Source organism: Hyaena hyaena, unplaced genomic scaffold, assembly GCF_003009895.1.
Source record: "Hyaena hyaena isolate Hyena2069 unplaced genomic scaffold, ASM300989v1 scaffold_161, whole genome shotgun sequence".
In the NCBI taxonomy this organism is placed as follows: Eukaryota; Metazoa; Chordata; class Mammalia; order Carnivora; family Hyaenidae; genus Hyaena; species Hyaena hyaena.
In genome coordinates this window covers 2,748,575-2,776,526 of record NW_024080792.1, presented here as the reverse complement: position 1 = coordinate 2,776,526, position 27,952 = coordinate 2,748,575, and the positions used below count along the sequence as shown (strand labels likewise).

At 36.8% G+C, this 27,952-nt stretch overlaps 1 protein-coding gene across 4 annotated transcripts in view; it reads left to right on the top strand.

The window, feature by feature from the left end:
- The first annotated feature begins 10,698 nt into the window (after nucleotides 1-10,698).
- Nucleotides 10,699-27,952, top strand: part of POT1 (protection of telomeres 1) — a 75,958-nt gene continuing 58,704 nt past the window's right edge. Inside the window, exons 1-4 of one of the 4 annotated variants that reach the window (XM_039239695.1) lie at nucleotides 10,699-10,874; nucleotides 11,675-11,856; nucleotides 20,016-20,088; nucleotides 23,330-23,421. In XM_039239695.1, coding sequence (XP_039095626.1) covers nucleotides 11,734-11,856; nucleotides 20,016-20,088; nucleotides 23,330-23,421 — 288 coding nt within the window. In that variant the 5' untranslated portion in view covers nucleotides 10,699-10,874; nucleotides 11,675-11,733. Of the gene's footprint in view, nucleotides 10,875-11,671; nucleotides 11,857-20,015; nucleotides 20,089-23,329; nucleotides 23,422-27,952 lie in introns of all 4 variants that reach the window. The other 3 variants (XM_039239696.1, XM_039239698.1, XM_039239699.1) reach the window with 3 other exon arrangements.

Below are 27,952 nucleotides of genomic sequence, written 5' to 3'. Positions count from 1 at the left end.
AGGTTAAGTGTCCTACTCTTGGTTTCGCTTCAGGTCATGATCTCAGTTTTGTGAGTTTGAGCCCCACATCAAGCTCTGTACTGGCATCTCGGAGCCTGCTTGGGATTGTCTCTCTCTCCTCTCTCTGCCCTTACCTGTCTCATGTTATCTCGGTTTCTCTCAAAATAAATAAATAAATAAACTTGAAAAAATAAAGGTGATTTGGGTTGGAGAGAGTTCTGATGTTTTGTCGGCCATCTTCGTCCAACATCCTTGTTTAGCACTTCTGTGATAACTGATTTGAACCCGGTTTTATTTTTCTGTAGCTTGGGCTAAACATTTCTACAAAGGTAATGTAGTATCTGTAAAGACTTACCTTTTCTAGGAATCTGGAGGTTTGCTTTAGTGGCACTTTTTTTTGAGGGAATTTGTCACTTGCAGAATGTTTTTCCTTGTCCGTTTAAAAGACAAGGCAGCTTATAAAGGCCGTAATAGTGGAAGACTGACCTGATTTTACTTTATATATAATTCATGGTACAAAGATCTGAAGAATGTCATTAGATATTTTATTAATTAACAGGCTTAACTATAAGGGGCCTTTCCTAATTTTTTTAAAATTATTTTTTAAAACTTAATTTTTTATTTTTGTAAGTTTATTTATTTATTTTTGAGGTGGGGAAGAGCACAAGCAGGGGAGGGACAGAGAGAGAGGGAGACACAGAATCAAAAGTAGGCTCCAGGCTCTGAGCTGTCAGCACAGAACCTGACACAGGGCTTGAACTCATGAACAGCAAGATCATGACCTGAGCTGAAGTTTGACGCTTAACCGGCTGAGCCACCCAGGTGCCCTGAAGGGGCCTTTTTAAACTTTTGATTTAGCTTATTGGGGCCTTCTACATGTTTGGTGGTGCCTATGTTTTTCATCTCTGTGGTAGTCATCACCATAGAATGAAAATATCAGGGACCAGACACAATACAGACAATTCTATGAAAAATGTGTCTATTTGCACTACAACTTAACTGGCTGTTGGTTTTGTTTGTATTGAGAAGGAAAAACTTTCTTCTACCATTGAAGATTCTTTTGGCTAATCTAAGAATTAAATTTACAAGAGACACATTAACAGGAGAAAATCAAATTTAATTATGTATACACAGGGAATCCACATAAACTTGACAGACTCTAAAGACAGTAAGGCAAAATGAGGTATATACATATCTTTCTCAACTCAGGACAAGTGGGTAACTGATCTGGGACTTCAAAGGGAAGGAAAGCAATTCACAGGAAGAAAAAAAAAGTAATCAAATGTTTGCTGATTTGATAATCAAATTGTTGCTGGGCCATTCTGAAACAATAGGACATACAGAGAAATCGTAACAGATTTTGCTAAGTTCCTTTCTGTCTATCACACTTAGCTCATAATATACTGTAGTTATTTATAGTAATAGCTCACTTCTTGGAATAGGTCCTATATCTGAATTCTTTTAGGCAGTTAGGGAGAAGGTGAAAGGTTCACCCTGAGCCTTCTGTTTCTTAAAACTAATCAGCCCAAAATAATCCACATGCCAAAGAGACACATTTTAGGGTGGTAAATTTTCTCCCTTACATTTTCTTGCTTTAAAAAATGGGGGATATGACAAAGATAACTTAGAAAATCATATTAAATCTTGGAGCTATCTGAATATAATCAACTATGCAAATATAATTAGAAATATGCTTAAACCATCAATCTACAAATGACTCTAGCTATACTGTATATTTTACTATATGCTTCTGAAGAAAGCTAGAAAATGGTAAAGTTTATATAGGCTTATAGAAATTATCCCATGTAAAATTTCTGGGAAGGGTCTTAACATTTTAATGTTTCATCCTTACATTAATTTTTAAATAGGCTTTCAAGGATTTCTGATAGTGCTAAACTGTGATAAATAATTGTATTTACCAAAGGGTCCTATGAAACTGGAATTAGATTAAGAATTGATCACAAATCCCAGTTAGGTCCTGAAAAGTGTCTTTGTTCCTGTTTTTTCCCCCGATTGCTTTATTCTGAAAAACAACCAGTTTGAATTAAGTTTGCTTTGCCTTGAGGCACTCACTGTCTGGTCTTGTTCTTTTTTATTCAGTAATCCCTAAAGGGTAATTACTTTACCTCCTAATTCATATCTTGAAAATAGTTTTAAATTAGTCTTCAAAAAGTGGAGGAAAGATTCCCAGAAGGACATGCCATATATCCTCTCTTTGTCCTTCCAGACCTTCTTGCTATTCTGTTTTGACCTGCTATCTTCCTGAGAAGGCTGACAGGTACAGACCTGTATTGTGGCTACCCCATATCGTCTAGCTTCTGGATGGCTTCAGCCAGCGGTAGCCCTGGTGGTAGATCTTAGGGGGTATGGCTCTGTGGGGTGGCCTGAAGTCTGCCACCTCATTACATTGAAGGTCACATCTGTGCTCAAGACAGTCTCCGTTTAGCAGAGAGATTGCGGAGGTTATTTGAATACAAAGTTGAAGGTGGTGGGAGGCAAGATTATTTTTTTCTGGGTGTGATAAAAAGACATTTAAAAATATTACATAGAAGAATGTCATTTTCTGATTATATATATATATATATTTTTTTAATGTTTATTTATTTTGAAAGAGAGAGCATGAGTGGGGTAGGGGCAGAGAGAGAAGGAGAGAGAGTCCCAAGCAGGGCCTGTACTGTAGGCACAGAGCACCATGTGGGGCTCCATCCCACCAACTGTGAGATCATATGACCTGAGCCAAAATCATGTCTGCCGCTAAACTGACTGAGCCACACAGGCACCCGAATTATATTTTAAAAGACTAACTCTGGGTCCAATGTGGAGAATCAAATGTAAGAGAATAAGAAGGGAAGTTTGGAAAGCAGTTTAGGAGGCTGTTGCTTTGAAATAGTGAGAGATATTTGGCCTAATGGATGTGGTGAGAAGTGCTGGATCCGGGGTGGATATGTTCTGAAGAGAGAGACATGACTTGCTTACAGATTGGCTATGGGCTTTTATAAGAGGAATTAAGTGTACCTTCAAGGTGGCTTGGCTTAAGGTGATTAGTTGTATGAAGCTCATCGTGTTTGTTGAGTTAGGGAGGTATAGTATTAAAGAGGAGCAGTTTGGGGGTTTATAAAATCAAGAGTTCTTTTTTGGGCTTGGTATGGTTTGCAAGTTGGAAATATCTTCTAGACATCTGAGTGGAGATAGTTGAGAATACAAGTCTGGAATTCATAGGAAATAAGAATTTTGTTAATATGTCTAGAGCAGACATGTTTACTGGGAAGTCATGAGTATGTAACTGCTTTGAGAGTGGGAAGGGAGTGATTCACCAATAGAATGTCAAGGTGTTGTAGGGCAGTGGATGGACAAGAAATTAAAATCAGAATCCTTAGAAACTATTTTTTTATTCTCTCATTTAGTATTGGATTTTGCTAAGGGGAGATTTCTAGTGATGTTAGATGTCTTGTACCTATGAATTCAGGTGTTCACCTGAAATAAGGCTGCTTTTGACAGCCAGCAACAAAAAACTGAAAACTGGAAATGATTTAAACAATAAGGAAATTTCCTAGCTCATATACCTAGGAACTCAAAGAAATGTCAGGTTTCAGAGCTAGTTGATTCAGGGGCTTAATACTATCATCAAGTTTGCATAATAAAAACAAAATCTGGTATTCTTTAGAGTCACTAGGGACTGGATTCATCTTAAATTTGGTTCCTTTTCAGTCATGGAATGGGTGTCAGGGGTCACTGGTCTATGGGTTTCCTCACTTAGTACCAGGAACAAGGGAGGCTGATGTGTTATGTTATCTCTACAGAGACAAAAACAAACAAACAAACAAACAAACAACTCACCCAGTAGTCTCCAGCAAATATCTCTTCATCTCTTTTCGGATTGCATTGGGTCACATGTTCCTTCCTGAACTTGTAACTGCGGCAAAGACAATAGGATTTTTTTAATGGAGGAGTAGATGATTTGATATGAAGAGAATCAGGCAGAAAAGCGGGATGGGGAAGAGGCATTTCTAATATAAGGAAATATTAGAGAGGAGGTGGATCAAGGTTAATATTATTAGCATTTGGAAGTCTAATATGAATAGAATTAGCAGATTACTTTGAGTACATAAACTCTTAATGGTCAGATATAAGTGATAAAACAAAAAAGAATATATTTTCTTTTTATCTTTTTTAAAAAATTCTAATACACTTACAAGATGGTTAAACAAACGTGCCTCTAGACCTGTTTACATCATATTAATATGAAAATAAGTAGGAATGGACAGAGTATTTGTTTTTATCCATCTGTTCTATTCCTTCGGCTGTGCCAGACTCTGACACTGCACTCTGGGTTGAATGTACCCTAATTAAATGGAAGTTTTTCAAATGTGATTATATGGTAATCATTTCTATTCTGCTCTAATTATAGGAAAGATGTTTTGGACTAATTTTTTACTACTGAGAACTAGATAAAAGTAGGGCCAACACAAATGGTATTTTATCCTCTAATTAATACCATAGCTACAACCTTATCATTCTAGCAACATATAATCTTTGATGGGCAAGTTGTGGGAAGAAAAGATACACTGTCACTTAGCCATAAAAAAAGTCTCACTGTTATTGTACACAAGTGAAAAATGAATAAAATACCCTCAATGTTTGTCAAGGGAACTCTGTGATGTTAATTTTTCCATTTCCTGAAAAAATGTGTGAATATAATGAATAAATGCAAATTCTATTTAAACTAATAGAAGATCTGACAAAGTTACAAAATGTCTTTCCGTGTTAAAAATGCATTCTGAACTTATAGCAAATGTGGTTCTCAATTATTCAAAATAAGCATGATGAGTTTGAAAAATATGCAACTTCCTAATCAATTTTCAATTACTTACAACCTTTCGTTATAAAGGGTTTTAAAAGTGCCTATTTTGGGTCACTCAAACAAGAAGGGATAAAAGAGAAAAATATCAGGCTAACAAAGAGCTCCCTGCTATGGTGCTCTTCAACTTTTAGACCATTGACTTTCCAAAACAAATAAGACCTCAGTGCAATATTTATCCAAATTTGCAGAGAATAAGGTTCTGTATGTGCTATTGTATGATTTTCCAGGAAACCCGCATGGTATAACATATAGGGCATGTAGAAAAAGAGGTACTCTAAACTCTAGACACAAACCTTTACTTTTATAGTGTTAAGAAGTTGAAATATCCTCAAATTTATCCATGTCTGTCCCTCTTACTTTTCTTCATCTCCTTTCTGTGTATGCTGCCTCAACTATAATTGTATCAATCTGAACATAAACCAAGTTCTTCACTTCCTTACTATGAGCTCAATAACTTTACTAGAGATTATTTTTTCTTTTCAGAATGGGTGAATGGAGGACAATGCAAGCAAGCATCAGAGGGTGTACACCGTCTACCTTTTTGATGAGCCCTCCTCAATTTCTCTCGTCCCCACCTCCACAGAGAAACCTGAAGAATCAACCACATTCTTAGGGAATATGGTTCTTCTCACACATAGGCACATGTGTGAGACATGTGCTCACTCACAAATGTGAGTCTCATTTCTTTTCTATAAACCAGCTTGTCAGAGAATCTTTTTCTGAATTAATACTCCTGTTAATGTTTGTGAATCCAGGTTTTTTCCCATCTCAACGTGTATCATTGGTGTAACTCAACAGAAGGCTATCTCTGTTGAGTCAGCCTATCTTAACCCTCTTATACACTGTGAGTCACTAAGTGCCACATGGCATGGTCCAAAACAGGAGGATGACTCCTTCTTCATGTGAAAATGTTGGCCCTTCTTGCTGGGTCCAGGCCTTGCTTTGTACTCTCAGATTCCTTATTATGCTACCTTGGTGTTTAGTCATTTATTTTCTGTTGTTAGTGATTCACTTTTCCCTTAGTATTGGCTTGTCCCTTAGCATTCCTCTCAAACAAGGCATTTTGCCAAATTTGATTTGAAGGAAAATGGAAGTTATGCATGTAAAATTTTTAAAATTCGCTACTAAAATACATACATTTTGGGGAGTCTTCAATAGACACTGATGTTTTTCTCAATTTATGGTATTCAATATTATGATTTTAAGAAATCTTTATCTTCTTAATACACCCTGATTACTGACTTCATTTAATCATAAATTAAATTTATAACTTACACATAAATTTTCTATAAATTTATGTTTGAATTCTCTTGTTTTAAACATAGAGAATATAAAAAGTTGATACTTCATTGAAATAGGATTTTATACATTGATCAAAATGTTCAATAGGATTGGACAAAAATGCCATTAGATCACTAGAAAATGAACTCCAACCAATGTAGACTAGCTAGGAAGTCTGCTGGGAAATCTCAGAAAATAGTAGATGATATTGTCAAGCTGTCGGGATGCAACATGACAACAGTAGCTTCCAGGAAGGTAGTAAATCACAATAGAAATGGATTAATGGTTCAGCAGTTATCGCAAAGAAAATAAATGTAAAATGTTGTGTGATTAGAACATGTAAACCCAAGTTTCAAGTTAAAAAGTAAATAGTAAAGAGCAATTTGAACATGCTAAAGAGAGAAGAAATGTATCAGGGAGACTACTTAGCATGTCTGACTCCAAATTGCTTCTATTTCTTTCGCTGCTGTGACCTATAGCTTAGAAACTTCTGCACATAGGCTAAGATTTATAAAAACTGCTTTTTACCCCAAATCTACCTCATCTAAGGATATAAGGAAATATAAACAGAAGTGACTATGCTATGTTTAAGATTTACAGAAATGGCATGACCAGATTTCTGTATGCAAAGATGAACTGACCAAGGACAAAGAAGTCACACAACTTTTCCTTGGATGTCTACTGATGTCAGTCACCTTTTGACTCCAACTTCCTCCCACTTTCCCCTTTTGCTAACATAAAAGAAGCTGGAATTTCATGCCAGGGGAGATGGTAGTTTGGGACAATAGTTCACCATCTCCTCAGTTTGCTGGCTTTCCAAATAAAGTTGTTTTCCTTACCCCAACATCTTGCCTCTTGACTTACTGGTCTATTGCGTGGCAAACAGAAGGAGCTTGGACTCAGTTACAGAAGTCCCAGAAGTTTGCAGATTAATTCTTTTCATCTTTGCTTAATTATTTATAAACAGCACCATATCTTTACATTTACACTTTTATTAATAAAAATACCCACCCACTTTTAATGCTTATTACTTATTAGTGAGAATCTAATTTTAAATTTTTTAAAATTTAAACATTTCACATAGTAGTTTGAACTTGTTATGACTGCAGCCATTTTGAAATAGAGCTGGAGTGGCCACTGCAGAAAAAGTGCTTACCCTGCCTTTGTTTGAACTGGGCCATAACCTTTGCACTGAGCAAAACAGAAATTGTTCTAAGGAATTGCTTGAGAACAGACATCCTGATTAACAAACTAATGATTTGAGGTTTCTGAAGATATGATTAGTAGTCAATCAATGGATAACCTAGAACAACTGGTTAACACCCACTGAAAACTTTTTTTCCATCTTTAACTCATGTAATCAGCTCCCTTTCTTTTCCTCATAAAAGCTCTTATAATCAACAAAACTAAAAGTCAACCGACTGAATGAGAGAAGATATTTGCAAATTACATATAGGATAAAGGGTTAGTATCAAAAATCAATAAAGAACTTATCAAACTCAACACCAAAAAACAAATAATCCAGTGAAGAACTGTGCAAAAGACAAGAACAGGTACTTTTCCAAAGAAGACATTCAGATGGCTAATAGGCACATGAAAAGCTGCTCGACATCACTCATCATCAGGGAAGAACAAATCAAAGTCACAATGAGATACAACCTCACACCTGGCAGAATGGCTAAAATGAACAACTCAGGCAACAACAGATGTTGGTGACGATGTGGAAAGAGGGGAACCCTGCTGCACTGCTGGTGGGATTACTGGTGCAGCCATTCTGGAAAACAGTATGGAGGTTTTTCAAAAAATTAAAAATAGAACTACACTGCTACCCAGCACTTGCACTTATAGGTACTTATCGAAAGGATATAGAAGGGATGATTCGAAGGGGGCACATACATGCACCCCAATGTTTATAGCAGCATTATTGACAATAGCCAAAGTATGGAAAGAACACAAATGTCCAGTGACTGATGAATGGATAAGAAAGATGTGGTGTATATATATATATATATATATATATATAATGGAATATTACTTAGCAGTCAAAAAGAATGAAATCTTGCCATTTGCAGCAACGTGGATAGAACTTGAGTGTATTATGTTAAGTGAAATAAGTCAGAGAAAGACAAATGTCATATGATTTAACTTATGTGTGGAACTTAAGAAATGAAACAGATGAACACAGGAAAAGAGAAAGAAAAATAAGATAAGAACAGACAGGGAGACGAACCATAACAGGCCCTTAATTAAATATAGAAAACAATCAGGGTTGCTGGAGGGGAGGTGGGTGGGAGGATGTGCTAAATGGATGATGGGTATTAAGGAGAGTACTTGTTGGTATCTGAGCACGGGAAGTGGCTGGGAAAAAGGTGTGAGGGGTTTTACAAGAGGAGATAATTGCAAACCTACTTAGTCATTGGAGAAAGAAAATGCTTGAAAGCCTGCTTTACCCTAAATTGCAGTTGATGGCTGGGCCTGCTAGTTATTAGCAAGACTGCATTAAAGCTTTCATTCCCCAGGTTGGGGGCTCCCCCCCACACCCCTATTTTGGTTCTTCCTGATGCAGCCACTGCGGGCCACCTACCTAATTGTAAGTGATGAATAACTAATTCTACTCCTGAAACCAGTATTACATTATATGTTAACTAGGATTTAATAAAAATAAAATAGAATATGATGGTTTAAACAATAAAAGAAAAAGTTGCTTTTCCTCTACAAGCTGGACACTATTTCAGTGTCCGTCTGATTCTGTGCTCCCTGAATTGCAATTCTTTGATCCCAAATAAAATACTATTTGCCTCTTGTTGTGGTTCTTATTTTCAAGTTAACACTTTTTTTGTATCAAAAATTTAGTCATTGCCCTTTAAAAATCGTAACTTGTAATAGATAATATATTAATTGTTAGTTTTGGAATTTTTTTAATGCTGCTTCAATAGACATAGGAAAACAGTAATGGATTGCTTTAACATTTGATTTCAGTGCCTCGTCTAGTTGATCCAGTTTTTTTTCTCTCATCTTAAGTTGTATTGTATATCCATGTTTAATGTTTAATTTTCTTCACTCGTAGAACAAACTAATTGCTAATGTGAGGGAAAGCAGTATAGGCTCTGGAGTCAGACGTACCCGGCTCTACCACTAACTGGGAGATAGTAAAGAAGAAACAAGGTAAGTTACTTGGATGTGTATGAAATATTTAGGTCCTAGAGAAGCAGAGAACAATCACAACCAAAAAAGCAGTTATAGATATCTTCATCAGAGTAGAATATGGACATTTATAGGTTAACTAGATGAAAAAAGAAAAACTTTAAAAAAGATTCAGTTGATATAGGATAATAGGTAAACAAAACATGTGTTAACAAAATGAAAATGTTTAGAAAGATGTGTAAGAAACACTAAAGCATGTAAAGAGTGCCCTTTGGCTTAGCAACGAAGAGATCTTCAGTGATATTGGCAAAGGCAGATTCAATGTAAGTGGCGTGGAGGTGGGACCAAGATGGAGAGGCTGAAGCCGGAGGTGAGGAAAGAGAACTTTCTTCCTGAGCATTTGTTCATTCAATAAATACTTAGCCCCTACAATGTGTGATTCACTGAATAGGCTCTAAGCATATAATAGTGAACAATTCTCCCTGCCCTTAATAAGCTTAGGCTGTGGAAGAATATGTTTAAATGCCAATGGGAAAGAGTAAGATGAAAATATGCTGAGAGAGAATATATAACTGATGGTAGGAGGTGAAACGAAAAGCGGCCGGAATCCAGAGCCAAGGTGGAGAACTTCCCTTAGGGAGAAGAAACAGTATTTCTGGGCTGGGTGAAGCTAGGGTAGGAACAAGGAGAGGATCTAAACCTTACTTAGTATAGTTTCCTACAAACGGACAGCTCAGCTTGCGAGTTCAGACTCCTGTCACCGCTGGTTTATGCACCATATGTGAATACATGAGTGTGAGGGAACGAAGGTGGGCTGGTCCCTCCTAAAAAGTTACTTTAAGCAGCTATTTCTTCCTGCAAATACGTATCTACAGCTGATATTTTAGTCGAAATTAGCCTTGGAAATATTTATGTAATTATTACATCAGGTCTTCGCATTGAGGTGGTTTCACTTCTATAAAATGATCGGGAAATAGAAATCAGAGATTAGCCAAGAAGTCACATTTAATAATACGTCTTAGTAATTGAACCCCCAAACTATAAACCTATAGACCAATGAGGAGGTTAAGCTGATCTATCTAAAAATTGCCTTAGTCATTGATGTAATTTTTTTCTTTGCAAAACCTGCCTTTGTGGTGACTGCTCCTGAGGTGGAAAATCTGTAGTTACAGGAAGTGCCCTGCCCACAGCGGCTTCTAATTTCAAATCTCTCCCGGGTTTGGGGGAGACTTTTTATTGGTTGCAGGATGTTTGAATCGCGCAGCGGACCGCCCCCGCTTCCCTGTCCCGCGCCTGCAGCCTTGACCGCTGGAGCCTAACCCGAGACCGGGCTACGGGGAACCAGAAGATTCCGGACGGATACTGTGCCGGCTCCCCACGCTACCCTGGCGCCGCGCCGTCTGAGTATTTCGTGAAACTCTCAGGACATCTTACACCTGGGAACCATCATGCAGTTTGTCCTCCGCCGGCGTAGGAGCAGTATGCTAAGCCCTGCAGACCGTGTACGCATGCGTGAGAGACGGGCCGTCGGCGTGCGTGTGGCGTCACGCGCGCGCCCTCTAAACTTCCTTGTTTTTCTCTAGAGTGGGTGAGTGAATTTCTAAGTGGGTTTGCGGCTTCTTATGTGAGGGCAGGGTGCTTCGGGTTCTGGATGGGTATGACAAAGAGGCAGATTTAGTTTAGATCAAAACAGGGTGTAGTTATTGCAGAATGAGCTTTCATACTTACATATAGCGTGAGTCTGCTGTGGTTAATAGCCTGCTTGGCGTTTTGTGAGCAGCTGACTTAATACAAGTCCCCGCCCTCACTGAACTCACTGGATTGGGGAAGGTTGGGGCGTACGCATTAAAATTAATATTTATATTAGTGTGTGTCCTAGTCAAGAAGTATGTGAAATAAGATTGAACCTAGAAAGCACAAATTAATATCAGTTCAGTAGTTCTTTCGATTATGTATAGGGGCTGGAGAGAGGAGACAACCGGTATGTTGTGGAGTAATAAGCTTTTGGTGTCCAGTTTGCGTACACAATATTACAATGGCCAAGGGGATTGAAGAACAAAACTTTTCAATCCCCCTCTTTTCCCCAATAGCTTGTATATTTTAAAGCACAATTTTGGTAAGGGACATTGTTAGTGTGGTTTTTCACAGATCCTAAAACGGGCTTTTAGAGGTAGTTCTTTAATCAGAAAACTAAATAGAAAAGGCTGGAATTTCACTGTCTTAGGGGAATGGTTGTATTGATCTTTGTAATAAAATTATAGACTAATCCACCCCACTGCCAACAATGATTACTGACTTAAAGGAGAGGAAAAATAAAACTAAGTCAAAGAAGCTTAAAGCAATTCTTAACTGCATTTTGGATAAAACATTGGTCTTTGTTTTCAGCAGCAAGCTGTCAGATTCCCTAGTTGAATTTGCTTTGGACAGTATTTTGAAGCAGATCTGATATGCCCCTTGAATTAATAAAAGAAGTGAATGGAGTGCCTGAAGTTGAGCTGCTAAGTGAATTAAGCAAAGTAGATTTCAGATCTCTACAGCCAGGTTGTGATTATAGCAAAAAATACATCCAGGTAAGAATTTTCATAACTCAGAATGCTTTTTGTCTTCCAAAAGGGAATGCTCATTTTTATGTTGAGCTTATAAGAGTTGTTTTAGAAATGGTTTTATGTGTGTCATAGTGACTGTTTTGATGTTGTTGTTCGTAATTATTTAGCAGACATTGAATTGTTTTGTGATACAATGGAATAAATTTTGAGGGTACAGCGATGAGTGGATATTGTCCTTAAACTAAAGGGGACTGATTTTTTCTAGGTTTGGACAGGTTACCTAATCTCTAATTATAATAAGTTGGTATTAGAATCATGGTATGTGAACATTTAGGAGGGAATTTTTGGTTTTGACAAGTTAGGTCTGGAAAATTGATCTGGAAATTAAAGGATGACTGACATTATACCTTTTATTTCGGGTCTGATAGTCTTAATTTGCATATTGAAGTGTTTGGATGTTACCCTAAAAACTGTGGGAGACACTTAATTTTAAGCAGGACAGAGACATGATTCACATTGAGTTTAAATTACTCTGCCTCCTGTGTGAAGAATATATCAGAGAGGGCAAGGTTAGAGGAAGGATAATTAGTTAAGAAGTAGTTGCAATAATCTAGTCTAGAGTTGATGCTGGTCTGAGCCAGGGACAGAGGATGGGAAAGAGACAATATCATAATAAAATTATAGTAATAACAAAAGTTAACTTTGAGCTCTTTATAGAAGTTAGGTGGTATTTTAAGTGTTTTGCATATATCGTTTCATTTAATCATCACAAAATCCCATGAGTTAGGTCCTATTATTCTTCATCTGTACATGAGGATACTGCATTTCCAAAAGGTTAAGCTTAAGGCTTGGCCTGAGATACAGCTAATAAGTAGTAGAGTTGCCATTAGAATCTCGACATTCTGCTTTCAAACTGACAGAATAAAGAAGCAGAAGCAACAAGTCTTGGAGAACAATTAGATGAGAGAGGTAAAGAGGAGTTCAGGAAATTTCCATGTTTTTAAGCCCTGTCAGCCTTGGAAAGATAATAGGAATCACACATTTAGGAAGAAAGATGAGTTCAGTTTTGGATATCTTCAGAGGTTTTTGGAGGTATCTAAGTGGTAATATCCTGTAGGCAAATGGATTTGGAGCTTAATGGGTTCCCTACTTAGGAAGATTTGGTCCAAAGAATAGAATGAGGAGTGTTGAAGGATTTCAATGAAAGAAGGTAGCATGAATAAGCATCTGAGTTGATCCAGAGGTGTAGAAGAAAAAGCAGGAGAGAGCTGTGTCTTGGATATTTAGTAAGTTTCAAGGAGTGAGTAATATCAGTAACTTTTACATAAATTGCTGTTTGGTAAGCACTCTCCTAAGTGCTTTATATATATCCCACTTTTAATCCTTGGAAGAACCCTGTAAATAGATATTATTATTCCCATTTTATAGTTGGGAAAACAGATTAACAGTTTAATTCATTCAAGGTTAGATCCAAGGTTAGCTAGTAAGTGGCTGAGTGGGATTTGAATTTTCATTGTCTTTGCTACTAACCAGAGCATTATGTTGCTGCTAGATACTCAGTCTAAGGTCTGAAAAGCATCTGTTTGATTTAATAACCAAGAAAGTATAGATCATTTAAAAGACTAATGTTGCTCGGTCGGCTTTTTAGTGATTTGAGAATTGAATGTGGGTTGAGAAAGTGAAAGCAGGAAATGTCTTTTGAAGAATGTGTAGTGGTATTTTGATATTTTAATTACGGTAAGTTGTAGTCTTGAAATGGGAGTGGAAGACTTTTTAATTGTAGCCAAGTCAGTTTTGCATTTGGTTAACAGTGACTGGCTTTTGTGCTACCTAAAATCAACTTCATAACTACTGCACTAAAGTAAAATAAAATAAATTCAATTTTTAAAAATTAATCTGCATTTCCTTTTCTCTTCTGTTCTGCCCTTGTCCTGTCCCTCTTTCCCCAACACACTTACATTCAAACTCAAACTCACGGCCCTGGTCACAAACTTAACTCCTATAAGAGTTTAGCATTCTAAAAAGAAGTGGAAGTCCTGAAGATAGACTGGCTGGATTCAAGCACAGATACACGATATACTAGCTATGTAATTGGAAAAGTGATTTTACCTGTCTATACCTTGTTTTTTTCACTTGTAAGCTAGGAATTATAATATCCCATTTCATAGAAATGCAGTGAAGATTAAATGATTATTAAATTCAAGACATTTAGTCAATGCTGGTAAAGATAATGATATCATCAACAAATGCTTTTGGGCAAGGCTTTTACCTGGTATCAGTTTTCAGTGAAAATAATGTACCATAATCCCATTGACCAGTGACAAAATTATTTTGCAGTTAGCAGCATTGAAGTTTCAAAGACTCTACTTCAACAAGCCCTTCAAAGACCATATTAGGGGTCTTAGAAATGAATTTACATTTTTACATATCTGTAAAATTTACACACATGGCAAGTTTTAACCTAGAGTGGTCAAGATTGGTGTCTCTTTCCATTTTTGACTTCCCCTCCATCGCATTTTCTGTCTTGTCAAGTGGCCTTTGGAATGATTGAGAACAGTTTTGGAATGTAGCTAAGGGGAAGTTGACTTGTGGAATAATATTAGTGAGATATGTTTGTGTGGTTTGCAGCTACTTCCACTTGCAGGAAGGATATGCCAGCTCTCCTGATATAGGAATGTTTCCCAGGAACATTCCAGCTCACTGGGTAGTATAGGAGAAAAATAATGGGGCCAGAAGTTGTACCAGGGTATGAAAATATACTGTCACACCTAGCGTGGGGTGTATATAGTTGGTAGACAAAAATAAGTACTGAAACTATGGAATCTGAAGCTTTGAGGACAATTGTTACAAATCTTACAGCTAAAATAGGAAAGAGACTCAATAGAAATTTTTTCAAACTTGACAACAGTCCTAAAAATTTACATGAGGTTACTAAGAATGAGTGGCGAAATTAAATACAATTGTTGTAAACTATCAATAACAAAAATAAAATTTTAATCAACTATGCTATAGGGAAAATGGAATTTCTTTTATATTTTATATAGAAACCATGCAGGGCTCAATTCCAGGAACTGTGAGATCATGACCTGAACTGAAATCAAAAGTCAGATGTTCAACCAACTGAGCCACCTAGTGCCCCCAATTTTTCAGTGTTAGTCCTTTATTACAATAATTCCTTTTAGTTAAAAATGAACATATTAGTATTCAGTAGGGTTAAAACAAGGAAATACCTTTTACTTATTTCTCATGATTATCACATTTTCATGAACAATTCTCATTTAATTCATGAGTATCACATTTTCATGAATAATGCTCATTTGTTAAAGTTAGGTCAAAGTGTATGATGTCTGTTCTTTTATCTATCTGAATGAATCTCTTATTTTTCAGATCTCAGTTTGAATACTTAATTCTTTTTTAAAGAAAAAAATTTTTTTAAGTTTATTTTTGAGAGAGAGTGAGACAAAGCTCCCACAAGCATGGGGGAAGGGCAGAGAGAGAGAAAGGAAGGAGAGAGAATACCAAGCAGGCTATGCTCAGCACAGAGCCCAATGCGGGACTCGATCCCATAACTGTGAGATCATGAGCTGAGCCAAAATCAAGAGTCAAATGCTAAACCACCTGAGCCACCCAGGCACCCCAACATAACCTTTTTTTAACCTGCAAGTATCTCTTATGTTTCTTGAATTTTACTAAAAGCATCTTACTGCTGAATTCACTTTTTAGTATACAGTTCTGCAAGTTTTGACAGATGTATAAGAATGTATAACCACAAACATAATTAAGCTGTATAACAGTCCATCACCCCCCAAAATTTTATAGTCTGCTGCTACTCCCAATTCCAACAGCTGGCAACCACTTTTACCAATTTTCTGACAGTGTGCTTTTGCCTTTCAAAAATGCCATGTAGATGGAATCCTGCACTAAGTAGCCTTTTGAGACTGGCTTCTTTCACTTAGCATGATGCATTTGAGGTTCTTCCATGTTGCTATATTTATTAACACTTTTCCTTTTTATTGGTGACTAGAATTCCATCACAGCCCATTCCTTCGTTCCTCAGTGTAGCAGTATTTGGATTCTTTCCAGTTTCTTTTTTATAATGATACATAAAGCAGCTATAAATGCTCATACAAATTTTTACATAAACATAGATATTTATTTTATTTGGGTAAATGTCAAATGGTCAAATAGTTCTTAAGCAACAGTATATAATCCAGCTTCTAGGCTGATGTGTTGCAGTTCAGTAGATTTGGTTGGTCAGGAGACAGGGAGTCCAACAGATCAAGCTCCTACTGTGCACGAAAGCATTTGTATCCCATTTGAGAGACACTGACCTCAGGAAAACCCCACTCTTATAATAGGGTGATACATTTTTAATATCTAACACCAGTTCACTTTTATCCTGGAAGCTAACAGATTTCTGGAGTATAAGCTGACTATTATTTTTACTCTCAGCAGTGACTGCGTCAGTTTTCTATCCTGTCTTCCTCATTCAAGACAGTACAGTGAGGATCAAAAATCATCCTGTGTGTATAGAAGGGATTTCTTGTGCTGTAGAAAAGGAACCTTGAAATTATGAACCTGGGAGATTATATAGGACAGCTATCCAACTTTGCCTTCCCCTCCTGAGAGACGGAGAGAAACTAATCTCCCTAATGTGCGTACATCATTTGCAATGTAGAGGAATGTCTCTAGGTTTCACCCACCCCTTACTGAAATGAAATGTAAACATAACTGGGGACATAAATCCCCCGAAAGTCTCTCACTTTACAGTTATCTTTAAACTTCAAAGCTTAATTTTTAGTTCAGCATCCAATTTTCTCTGCTCACTTCAGCTGAAGACAGGAACAAGTTTTATACTATCTTTCTAATGGAATAACTCTTACTGTGAATAAAACTGCCTACTTTATATATAACTGAGGGCCACACAGTCAACTGAGGGTGTTTTTTTAAACGTTTGAATATTTTTTTATAACTATCTCTAGGAGCCAGTCATACTGTTTGTTTTTAGTTGATTTCTGCTTCTCACATAGGAAGCACAATACTAAGGGCATACATGCTACCCTTGGAAACAGAGTTGTTAGGGGTCCTCAGAAAGGATGTGGATCAATCAGGCAACACAGGTTGACAGGGTCCATCTGTCCAGACAGATGGTCTGCCATCTGGGAAGCCTTACTGCCCTCTATTCAGTCCTAGTACTTCAGTTTAGTCCTTGTGTCCAGAGAGACCGCTTGAGGACAGTTCGTTACATGTGGCCTACTTGCCCAGTTCATTTGCCCTATAGGTTGTGGAAACATTTGGAAGTATCTTCTATTGAAGGTACAGGCTGCGCCATGCCCTGCTGGCTCCTAGTTAGAGCCATCAGGTGGGGGACGCAGTTACTCTTCGGAGTTCCCTATAGTTTGTGAGAGCAACTCCAGTACCTTTTCCTTTGTGGTGAGGGGAAGTCTTCTGGAATAGTTATGAAAGACAAAAATTAAAATGCTTTCTTTCCCCTTTACCTCCTGATGTGTGAGGAGTTCCTTTTCCAGGTTTGGAGGGGGGGTGGGGTTCCTCCCCAAGTGCTGGACATTTCTCCCTGGGTATTTGAGTTTTTTGCTCTCCATTGTTATAGACCTGTGTGTCTCATTCCAGAAATCACATTTTTCAATCATTCTGGACTCTCGCTTAGAGCTTTCATCCAGTTGGATCAGGTGCAAGAGTAACAGAAGCATCTGTTTGAGTTGTTTGATTAATCTGATTGAGGTTCTCTTGATTGCTTTGTGTCTTGATAGTGTGTTCTTTCCTGTTTTGTTCTTTTCCATATGCCTCTGTAATTTGTTGTTGTAAGCTCTGGCTCTTGCGAAGAGCAGTGGAAACCATATTCAGTAGTTTTTATTCCTGGAAAAGTGCAGGCCTTTCTGCTAGACCTTTTGTGTGGTGTGTTGAGTTAATCTAGTGAGAAGTTGAGAAAGGTTGGGGATTTGTTGTCTGGTTACTTCAGCTCACTACAAGCTTTAATTCCTTTAGAGTTCCTTTGTATTTAGTATGAGGTCTGGTCTGCCAGACGGGACCAGATGGGTTTTCTCATTGTCTAGTTTTAGATCTTTTCCTTGTCTTCAGCCTCCGCTAAAGTTTCTCTCCTATCTCTTTTGCTTTTGTGTCAGTAGCAGGTCATGTTGATTTTGTCTGGACATTTTGTTAGTCTTGGCAATGAATGAATGTTCTCTGTTCTGGTTTAGCCTCAGTCTTTTCAGGCAACGTCACCTCGGTCTTGTGAGTGAGGTCTTCTCAGTGATTCTGCCCTGTCCTTAGCTGTAGGTCTGGCCCTCACACCTGTATACCTATTCCTGCTTATCCCTAAAAGGAGTAAAGAGTGGTTTTTTTTTTTTTCCCCCTACAGTGGGTTTTCACTGAAGCTCTAGCAAGATGCATAGGTTTCTTGCCCTTCTCCCAGCAGTGCAAAGACATTGTTCTGAGAAAGATGGGGAACATCCAGGCAGGGTTTCCTACAGTAACTGCTACCACCCTTGCCCCCGACCCCTTCTTGGCCTGAACTTTGTCGGGTTTGTGGAGAATAGCTTGTAAGTGGGTGAGCTCCTGTAGTGTTTGCAGCTCCTACGAGCTTCATTTCCTCTCACTACCTACACTTAGCAGCTTATTAAAAATGTTAGATGGGGATGCCTGGGTGGCTCCGTCACTTAGGTGTCTGACTTCGGCCCAGGTCATAATCTCGCAGTTCTTGAGTTTGGGCTCCACATCAGGCTCTCTGCTGTCAGCGCAGAGCCCACTTTGGGTCTTCTGTCTCTCTCTCTGTCTCTCTCTCTCTCTCCTCTCTCTCTCTCTCTCTCTCTCTCTGCCCCTTCCCCACTTGCACTCTCTGTAGTTCAGAAATAAACATTTAAAAAAAAGTGTTAGATGAATTTTCTGACACCTGTCAGGCAGCACTTGCCATGTACCTCAGGTAAGCAAGTGGTTGCCCCCCATCTTTCCTTGAACATTTTCCCTGTACATTTCTGAGTAGTTGGTTGCCTTGCGTCCTCAACTCCCTCTTGCCCTTCTCTTGCTGGAGGTACTTCTCTTTTCCTAGATTTCTGATTAGTTGGTTGTCTTTTGACTTCAGTTCTCTGGTGGGTCAAGAAAGATGTTGAAATGTGTACATTGTCCACCTTTTTGTTGTTCTTTCCAGCTTTCTGCCTCCTAAGTGGAACTATTTACTTGCACTTTTGACCGAATCCTACATGACTGATAACCTTGTTTTAACTTTTTTTTGGATTCCTGTCTTAAAGAAAAATTGCTCTATGCGCATAGCTTTTTGTTGTTGTTGGTTACATCCAAGTCTAGAATATTAGTGTGGGAGATCTGTTTTATAGGATCCATTTAAAAATTTTATTAAACTTTTATTTCTATATGGAAGTTTTCAAACTTCCTATATATAGGACCTATAATATATTTATTCATAGAATCATTAAATTTTAGATCCAGAAGAAATTATAGAGACTACTTCATTTTGTCTAAGAGACTCTGATTAAGTAACTTTTTTAAGCAGACAGCTGGTTCATTACAGAAGATCAAGGCCTAAACTTCCTGTGGGCCTTTGTCCATTGCATCATCCACACAGACCTTTCTTATGAAATGACCATGCTGCACATTTTAACTCTATTCAAAAATTTTTTTCAATGTTTATTTATTTATTGTGAGAGTGAGAGAAAGAGCACCAATTGGGGAGTGGCAGAGGCAGAGGGAGAGAAAATCTTGATCTCATGAACTATGAGCTCATGACCTGCGCCAATCAAAAGTTGGACACTTAATTGACTGAATCACCCAGACACTCCTTAACTCTTCTTTATAGTGTTTATTTCTTTCCAGGAGCAAACTCTTCATTTTCCTTTAGTAGAGTATAACTTTTTAGGTTAAAATGGAACTGAAGTTGAGCCTGTTCATCTTTATCTGTAAAATAAGGAATCAGATAATATTTGATTAATAAGATTGTTTAAAAATTAAATTGTGAACATAAATAATTAGGTCTTCTGACATTGCTCTAGGAAAATCACTTTCATGTCTTAAATATGGTGACTTGAACACAGTACTTTTTTTTTTAAATAAAAGTATTGCTTTTTAAAAAGTTATTCCCATTTTTCCTTATTTCTTGGTGTTATAGTAAATTCTTTTTGCTTTTCTGTATAACTATTTTTCTTTCATTTTAGGGAAAACTCTCAACTATCTCTTCTTTAACTTCTGGTGGAAACAGAACAGCTGTTTTGAAGATTGCACTACAAGGTATACAGTATGATGAAAATTATCTCTCCTTAACTTTTTGCTTATAATCTACAAATGGATAACTTAATATATATTCATACTCACTAAGTCACAAAAATAATTTCTAATGGGTAACATACACACAGTAGTGTAAAAAACTGTAGAATGGAATAATTTTTTTCATTTGTTATGGAGCTTTTCAGTGTTTCTAAAGGAATGTATCTGTTTTATCGTAGTTGTCAAGTATATTGGCATAAAGTTATTCCTAATATATTTTTGATATACTTTTATGTTGGTAGGATCTGTAGTGATATCCTATTTATTGATTTGATAATTTGTGACTATTCTCTCTGTCATTTTTCCCTCCTGATCATTCTGGCTAGAGATGTGTTTTGTTGATCTTTAAAGTCAACTTTTCATTGATTCTTCTCTGTTTTTCAGCTTTGTGTAACATTTTATTCTTTTTAATCTGCTATTAACTCTACTCAGTGTACTATTACCTTTTTTTTTAATGTTTATTTTTGAAAGAGAGAGAGACAGAGAGAGAGTGTGTGAATGGGGGAGGGGCAGAGAAAGAAAGAGACAGAATCTGAAGCAGATTCCAGGCTCTGAGCTGTCAGCACATAGCCCGACACAGAACTTGAACCCATGAACTGCGAGATCATGACCTGAGCCGCAATCGGTCACTTAATGGACTGAGCCACCCAGGTGCCCCATTATTCTAATATTATATTTTTCTACTCTGAAAGTTCATTTTGAGATTTTTTTTATGTCTTCCATTTTCTCTTCATCATGTTCATGGCTGGTAATTGTTTTTTTTTTTTACTGGATGCTGGACACTTAGAATTTTATATTATTTAATATTAATTTTATTTGCTATCCTTTAAATACTATTTGTCTTGGGGCGCCTGGGTGGCTTAGTCGGTTAAGCGTCCGACTTTCGCTTAGGTCATGATCTCGCGGTTCGTGGGTTCGAGCCCCGCGTCGGGCTCTGTGCTGACTGCCAGCTCAGAGCCTGGAGCCTGTTTCAGTCTGTCACTCCCTCTCTCTCTGACCCTCCCGTGCTCACGCTGTCTCTCTCTCTCTCTCTCTCCTAGAAATAAATTAAAAAAAAAAAAAAACATTAAAAAAAAAAGTTTAAATACTATTTGTCTTTATTTTCGGATATATTTAATTTTCTTAGAATCAGTGTGGTTAGTGGTTAGCTTTGTTGGGGTGTGTATAGAACAGCCTTTATTTTCAGGCTAATTTGGCCTTATCACTAAGAAAATAACCTTTCTGACAATTCTACTCTGGGCCTTCCATATGAGGATTCCATTCTGTCTGGTTGGAACCAGAACAGTTCCTATCCCTATGTGAGTGTCAGAATTGTTCTGCCTATTCCTTTCAAGTGGTTCTTCCACTTCATGAAGTTCTTGCCTTCGTGCACTTGGAGGTCAGTATTCAACCAAAGACCTGTAGGCACCCATCTTCAGGTCACCAGAGCACTCCCTGTCTGGCCTGCTGTCCTCCACTTGACACTCTTCTCTGAAAATTCTAGCTACCTTAGTATCCTCATATCTGAACTCTTCTGAATTCAGTGAGGTTGTTGAGCTTTGTTTGGATTTTAGCTCCATTTTCTGTTGCCTGGAAACTCTCCAGGAGGTAAGCTAGGGTATTGGTTTATTTTCCTTCTCCAAGAGATTGCTTTCTGGGGCACCTGGGGGAATCTGTCCCAATTCAGTTCAGGTCATGATCTCACTGTTCATGGGTTTGAGCCCCGAGTCAAGCTCTGCACTGATAGTGTAGAGCCTGGAGGCTGCTTCAGATTTTGTCTCCCTTTCTCTCTGCCCCTCCCCTGCTCATGCTCATGCTCTGTCTCTGTCTCTCTCTCAAAAATAAATAAACATTAATAAAAAAACAGATCGCTTTCCTACACTTCTTGTTGTCTGATACCTGAAAACTGTTGTTGCATATTTTTTTTTTTTTTTTTTAGTTTTCTAGTTGTTTTAAGATGAGAATACATCCAGTCTCTATTAGTCCATCATGGCCAGAAATAGACCTCTGATAGATCATTTCAAATACTAACCAAGTGTGTTGTATTTTGATTAGAAGCCACTATGGATTTGTGTTTCAATTTATGCATATACTTGTTTTGAGGAGGTGGATTCACGAATAAGTGAAAGGATGGGGCGCCTGAGGGGCTTAGTCGGTTGAGCATCTGACTTTCGCTTAGGTCATGATCTCGCGGTTCGTGGGTTCGAGTCCCGCGTCGGGCTCTGTGCTGACTGCCAGCTCAGAGCCTGGAGCCTGTTTCAGAGTCTGTGACTCCCTCTCTCTCTGACCCTCCCCTGCTCACGCTGTCTCTCTCTCTCTCTCCTAGAAATAAATAAAACATTAAAAAAAAAGAGTAAGTGAAAGGAGGCGATGTGCAGCTGTGTGGTAGTTGTTTCACTGATGAGTGCCACCAGACCTGACAGACTTCTGAGTCACACACCCAGGACTGTCAATTTGGCAAAGATCTTTCATATACTCTATAGATTCATAAAAATCTGATATGATGGCAGTTTCTTGGAGTAGTTGAGTATTTGAAAGCTGATAAGAATGAGACTTTTCTCCGATGATATAACTGAGTCGTTAGTGTTTGGCCCTGCCGCACTGGTTGTAGTAGGTGACCTCTGGAGAAGGAAGACTGTGGGGATTCTTTCACAAAGCCTGGAAGATCCAAATGACATTACTTGTAGAATATCCATTCCTTATTTCCCAAGTAAATTTCATTTTCAAAGTCACAGATACTTTGGTCTTTACATCACTCGGTTCTTTTACTCTTCAACTTGTGAGTGCTAGAGGAGAAAATCACTTTTCTAGAATAAAACTTAATGTACTGGACACTGTAGATTACTAGAAGTTCAATAGAAGTGAACTACTTTGGGATGATATGCTATATAGTATACAAATTGAATAATTACTGTATTCAATTTCTTTTGATTATAAACAGAAAATAAATAGAAAGTGGTTATTGTGTGCTGTTAATATATGTATAGTATAGAAGTTTATATAATATATTCTAGTTGAAACTTGTTATAATTTTGATTTTGGTACCTAGTGGCATTCTGTGCATTATTTTTGCTATATTTAAAGTTAACTAAAAGTAAATGAAAAAAATTTTAATTCTCCATAATTGCACTTTGAAGTATTGTTTTTAGAATATAGCTGTCATCAATTTTCTTATGTGTATAAAACTATATGTAATTTTTTTTGTATGTGTGTTTTTTTTCTATAGAACAAGAAAATTCAGATTCAGAGATCAACACCATCAATGTGTTATTTTTTGGAAAATTAGCAAAGGACTGTGCAAAAGTTTTCTATGAAGGGGTAAACTATTTTCATATTATTTTGTTGTTTTAGAAGTAGATTTAAAATTATTGATATTCATCCTGTAGATCTTTTTTTGAAATAGATTCATTATATATTTGTAGTTATATAAAAAATGATACTCAAGCAACATTTTTTAAATTGCAATATTCTTAAGAGATTGTAAAATTTATCATTGACATAAAAGGAGACAGATTTTTCCCTTACTTCATTTTAGTGTTTAATGTTCAACAGGATGTCTTAAAGATATGTACATTTTCCCCTCACTTAATTAAAAATAATTCTTAATAGCTAAAAACTAATATAAACTATAACTGTATTTTTATATTATTTTCCGATAATTGTTTCAAAATCCATACCTCCTAAATCCAACAAGATCCTACCAAACTGATGCCAATTGCATATTAATAGGAATTGACACTATGACCAAGTGGGATTTATTTTAGGAATACAGTTTGACTCGTCACACAACAATCAATCCTTATAATACATCTCATTGATAGAACAAAGGGAACAAACAAATAGTTGTCTTAATTGATAAAATTCTACACCCTTTTATAAGTGGAACACTCAGGAAACTAGGAATAGAGGGGAAACTCTCAACATAATACGGATCACTTATGAGAAACCACAGCTAACATCAAATTCCATGGTTAAGGAATCAAAACTTCCCCCTAAGATTAGGAACATAACAAGGTTGCTCTTCCATGTTCTACTAAAAAGTTCTAGCCCCAAAGACAAAAGGGCAACTATTGTGTTTCCATTCCTATGAATATATGGAATAGGCAAATTCATAGTGTTTGAAAGTAGATTAGAGGTTACCAGGGGTTAGGGTTGGGAGGAAGGGATGGGGAGTTATTGCTTAATGGTTAGGAAATTTCTGTTTGGGATGATGAAAACGTTTGGAAATAGATAGTGATTGCATACATTGTGATTATAATTAATGCCACTGAGTTAGACACTTAAAAATGGTTAAAATGGCAGGGTGCCTGGGTGGCTCATTCTGTTAAGCATCTGACTTCGGCTCAGGTCATGATCTCAGAGCTTGTAGGTCAAGCCTCACATTGGGCTCTGTGCTGACAGCTCAGAGCCTAGAGCCTCCTCCAGATTCTGTGTCTCCATCTCTCTGCCTCTCTCCTGCTCACACTCTGTCTGTCACACTCTCTCTCTATTCACTGAATAAACACTTTTTTTTAAGAGTGTTTTAGAGCAGAAATATGCAAGTAAAAATGCTCTGAAGTATGAATACATGTTCCAGATACAGTAGGGAGTCAGTGTCTAAATTCCAGCAGGTATGACTGGGCAAAACACTCAACTCCATTCAGCTTTTTTAATTTTAATTTTTAGAGATTAAAAAGTTCTTTCAAATTTTTTATTGTTAAAAAATCTCAAGTTAAACATTAATAAAAATTAATTTAAAAAATCTTTAGATAAGTCATAAGATAGGAAAAATAATACTTACCTTTCTGGATTGTCATATGGATTAGAGATAGATGTACCTACTGCTGGGAGTAGGCGGAAACTCAGTACATGGCAGCGTTGTTATTGTTGTTACCACTTTTTATCTTACTGAAATTAGGTGTAGCCCCAATGATGAAGAGCAGTATAGAGAAAGGCATCTGAGAGTCTGAGCCCCAGAGTGTGGCTTCCAGTTAATTACTGGATTTTGAATAACTATTGATAATCTCCAGGTATACATTTAATCAGATATGAAATGAGAATGTTGGATTAACTGAGAGTTCTGAATAATTCTGGCATACTATAATTTCAGAAAGTGATGATGTATAAATAATTCCATGGACTTGAGAAATGGTGCTATTTTTGTAAATTCTGTCTGTGGAATCTAGAATAAAGATCTATTTCAAGGAAATTTTAAAAATATCTACCCTTTTTTTTCTTCTACAAGCATTTTTGGGAATAGATTGCCAAACTCAAGTTTTGTCTTTCTGCTAAAGCTTTTGTAAAGAGGTGGTAAATCAGTTAATTTTTTTCCTACTTTATAATTTGAAAGAAGGGAAGGAGAATCAGTGTAGTGATTTTTCCCTCCTGTGAAAGTTGTGATTGAATCACTCTTATATTTTAAAGTCTTACTTTAGAATTTAAGGAAATCTGGTATTTGCTGTGTAATTTATGTGCTGACATTCCTAGGACTTTTCATCAAACTTTTTTAGAATGATAGAGTAATTGTGGGTACAGTTTTAAAAACTTGAGATATATAGCTCTAATCTAGTTGGTGTGGCACAGCAAAGTTCCAGAAGCAAATATACTTAAAGAAGTGTTACCTGACCGTCTGCTTCTGGCCACTTAGGTAGGGTAGGAGTCAGTGGCTCTATAATAGCTGTTTAGATAGAGCAGTTTTGTGAGTGCCTCCAGTAATGACATGTTATTATTATTATTATTCTTGCCCTTGAAGACAGGACTTTATTTCAGCTTAGGTAAAATAATTAATATTCATGATGGCAGTTCTAAATTATTAAAAATTCATTGCTTAAGAAGATCTGAATGCCTTTTTTTTAAGGGAGATATTCTTCAGAAATGATGAGGTGGAGGAGAAAGGAGAATATGGATGAAAGTGAGACTATTAAGTAGGTGTTTAACAAGGGAAGATTCACTTATTTGGGGGAAAAAAAACCCTTACATATCCTTTTTCCTCTGAACTAGGAAATGGTATGCTACAGTACTTTGTTAGATAGGGAAAAATGAAACATATGAGTTCAGTGACTAATTTGCATGTGAAACTAAGCTTTAACAGATAATTTTTGTGACTCTCCATCCTTGTCAAAACAAAACAAAACAAAACAAAGAAATGCTGTTAACAGCTTCCTCAGTTTTATTCTACTAGGTGTGCATGGCAAGGTTTGCTCTAATATGTTAAATTAGTAATATTTAGTTTCATGGATTATAATGTATATGAAATACATATGTAGTTTTATGTTCTTCAGGTGAACTCTTTCCATCTGCAAAGAGGTATATTTTTAACATTTTTAGAGATTTCACAGACCAGAGCCAGAATTTATAGTCAGCTTCCTTTGAACATGCTAAGATCATTAAAGTTGCCTTTTCCTTTCTTCCTCCTGATATTTTTTAATAAGTAAGACATTAATCTATCTGCTTTAAATTCCTGCTGCAGAGAAAGGAAAATTTTAATGCATGATCAGGAGGGAGGCTCTGTTATCTTTTTAAAAGAGTCAACTAGCTATAAAATTAAAGCCTACTTAATTTATGTGAGAGGGCCATTAGTTTGTAGACGAAGATATGTAGTCTAGGGTACAGAGGTTCCCAGTGAACCCCCAGCAGTGTACAGATCATCAGAAGAGGTTTTTGAATCGACTAAATGTGTATGTAAATGTACTCTCTCCCTCTAAGGAAAAACTCTTATTCTCAGAGAGATCCATGAACCCACAATCATGAAGAAACAGCTTTTTAAGGGCAGAATTTCATATGATTCTACTATGGTATATAGTTGTGTTAATATTGAACTCTAAAAGTAATTATTTATGTGCCAACATTATACAGAAATAATAATGATTTGATATTAGAAATTAGTATCTTGTAAAAATCCTGTATTATTCTTAGAAGAATTTATTTGTGAAAGTTAAGTGCTAATGTGAATACGGTGTTTTTTGGAAACATTTTTAAAAAACAATACAAAAGTGTATCTTTGAGGGAAATGTTCTAGGTATGGTTTTTATGAGAAAGGTGTGTATTATATTTATTATGCATACAGTAAGTGTATGGATCTCTGTCTTCTGCTTCCTCGTTACTCCAAGGGTTTTTCTGTGACTGTGCATGTGTGTGCATATCCACGTGTGTGTTTGTTTTTTAAAAGGGTGGTTTAGAACTTTTAAAGAGGTTTTCTGGCTAGCATATTTGGTTGCTTTGAAGTACAATGATATAAAGAGATTGCTAATATTAATTTCTAGTGATTTAAGGAAAATGAACTTCAGTGTCTTCTGTTCTGTGTTTATTTTACACAGTTCAATAGCAAATATTACAGGCTATACTTATGAGACTGTTACCTAGATTTTGCTTAAGAAATGTGTAGTAGAAAACACTGTTTCTTTTTCATACATTTATTACAGCCAGCTTCTACTGTTTAACCAGTTGTGTTTTTTCCCCCCTAATCCTTTATTTAGGACCTTAAGTTTGTATGGAATTTTACAGATTACAAAGTGCTTCTATATATGTTTACCATTTGAGACTTTAATAACCCTCTGTGGTGAGGGTCATTTGTAGTTTTAAGAAGATAACCACTGTAAAGCTAAGATTTGTTATATGACTTGTAGTAAGCGGGGTCATGACTCTGTCTCCACGACTGTATTCTTTGCTTGCCTCAGGAAGATCATATGGACTTGGATTAAATCTTGTAAATATTTGGTTTAGAAGATTTTGTTTTTCTTGTCTGGTCATGGTTTTGTTGTTGTTGTTGTTGTTTTTTCCTTAAATAGTTTATTGTCAAGCTGGTTTACATATAACACCCAGTGCTCATGCCAACAAGTGCCCTCCTCCGTGCCCAGCACCCCCCTTTCCC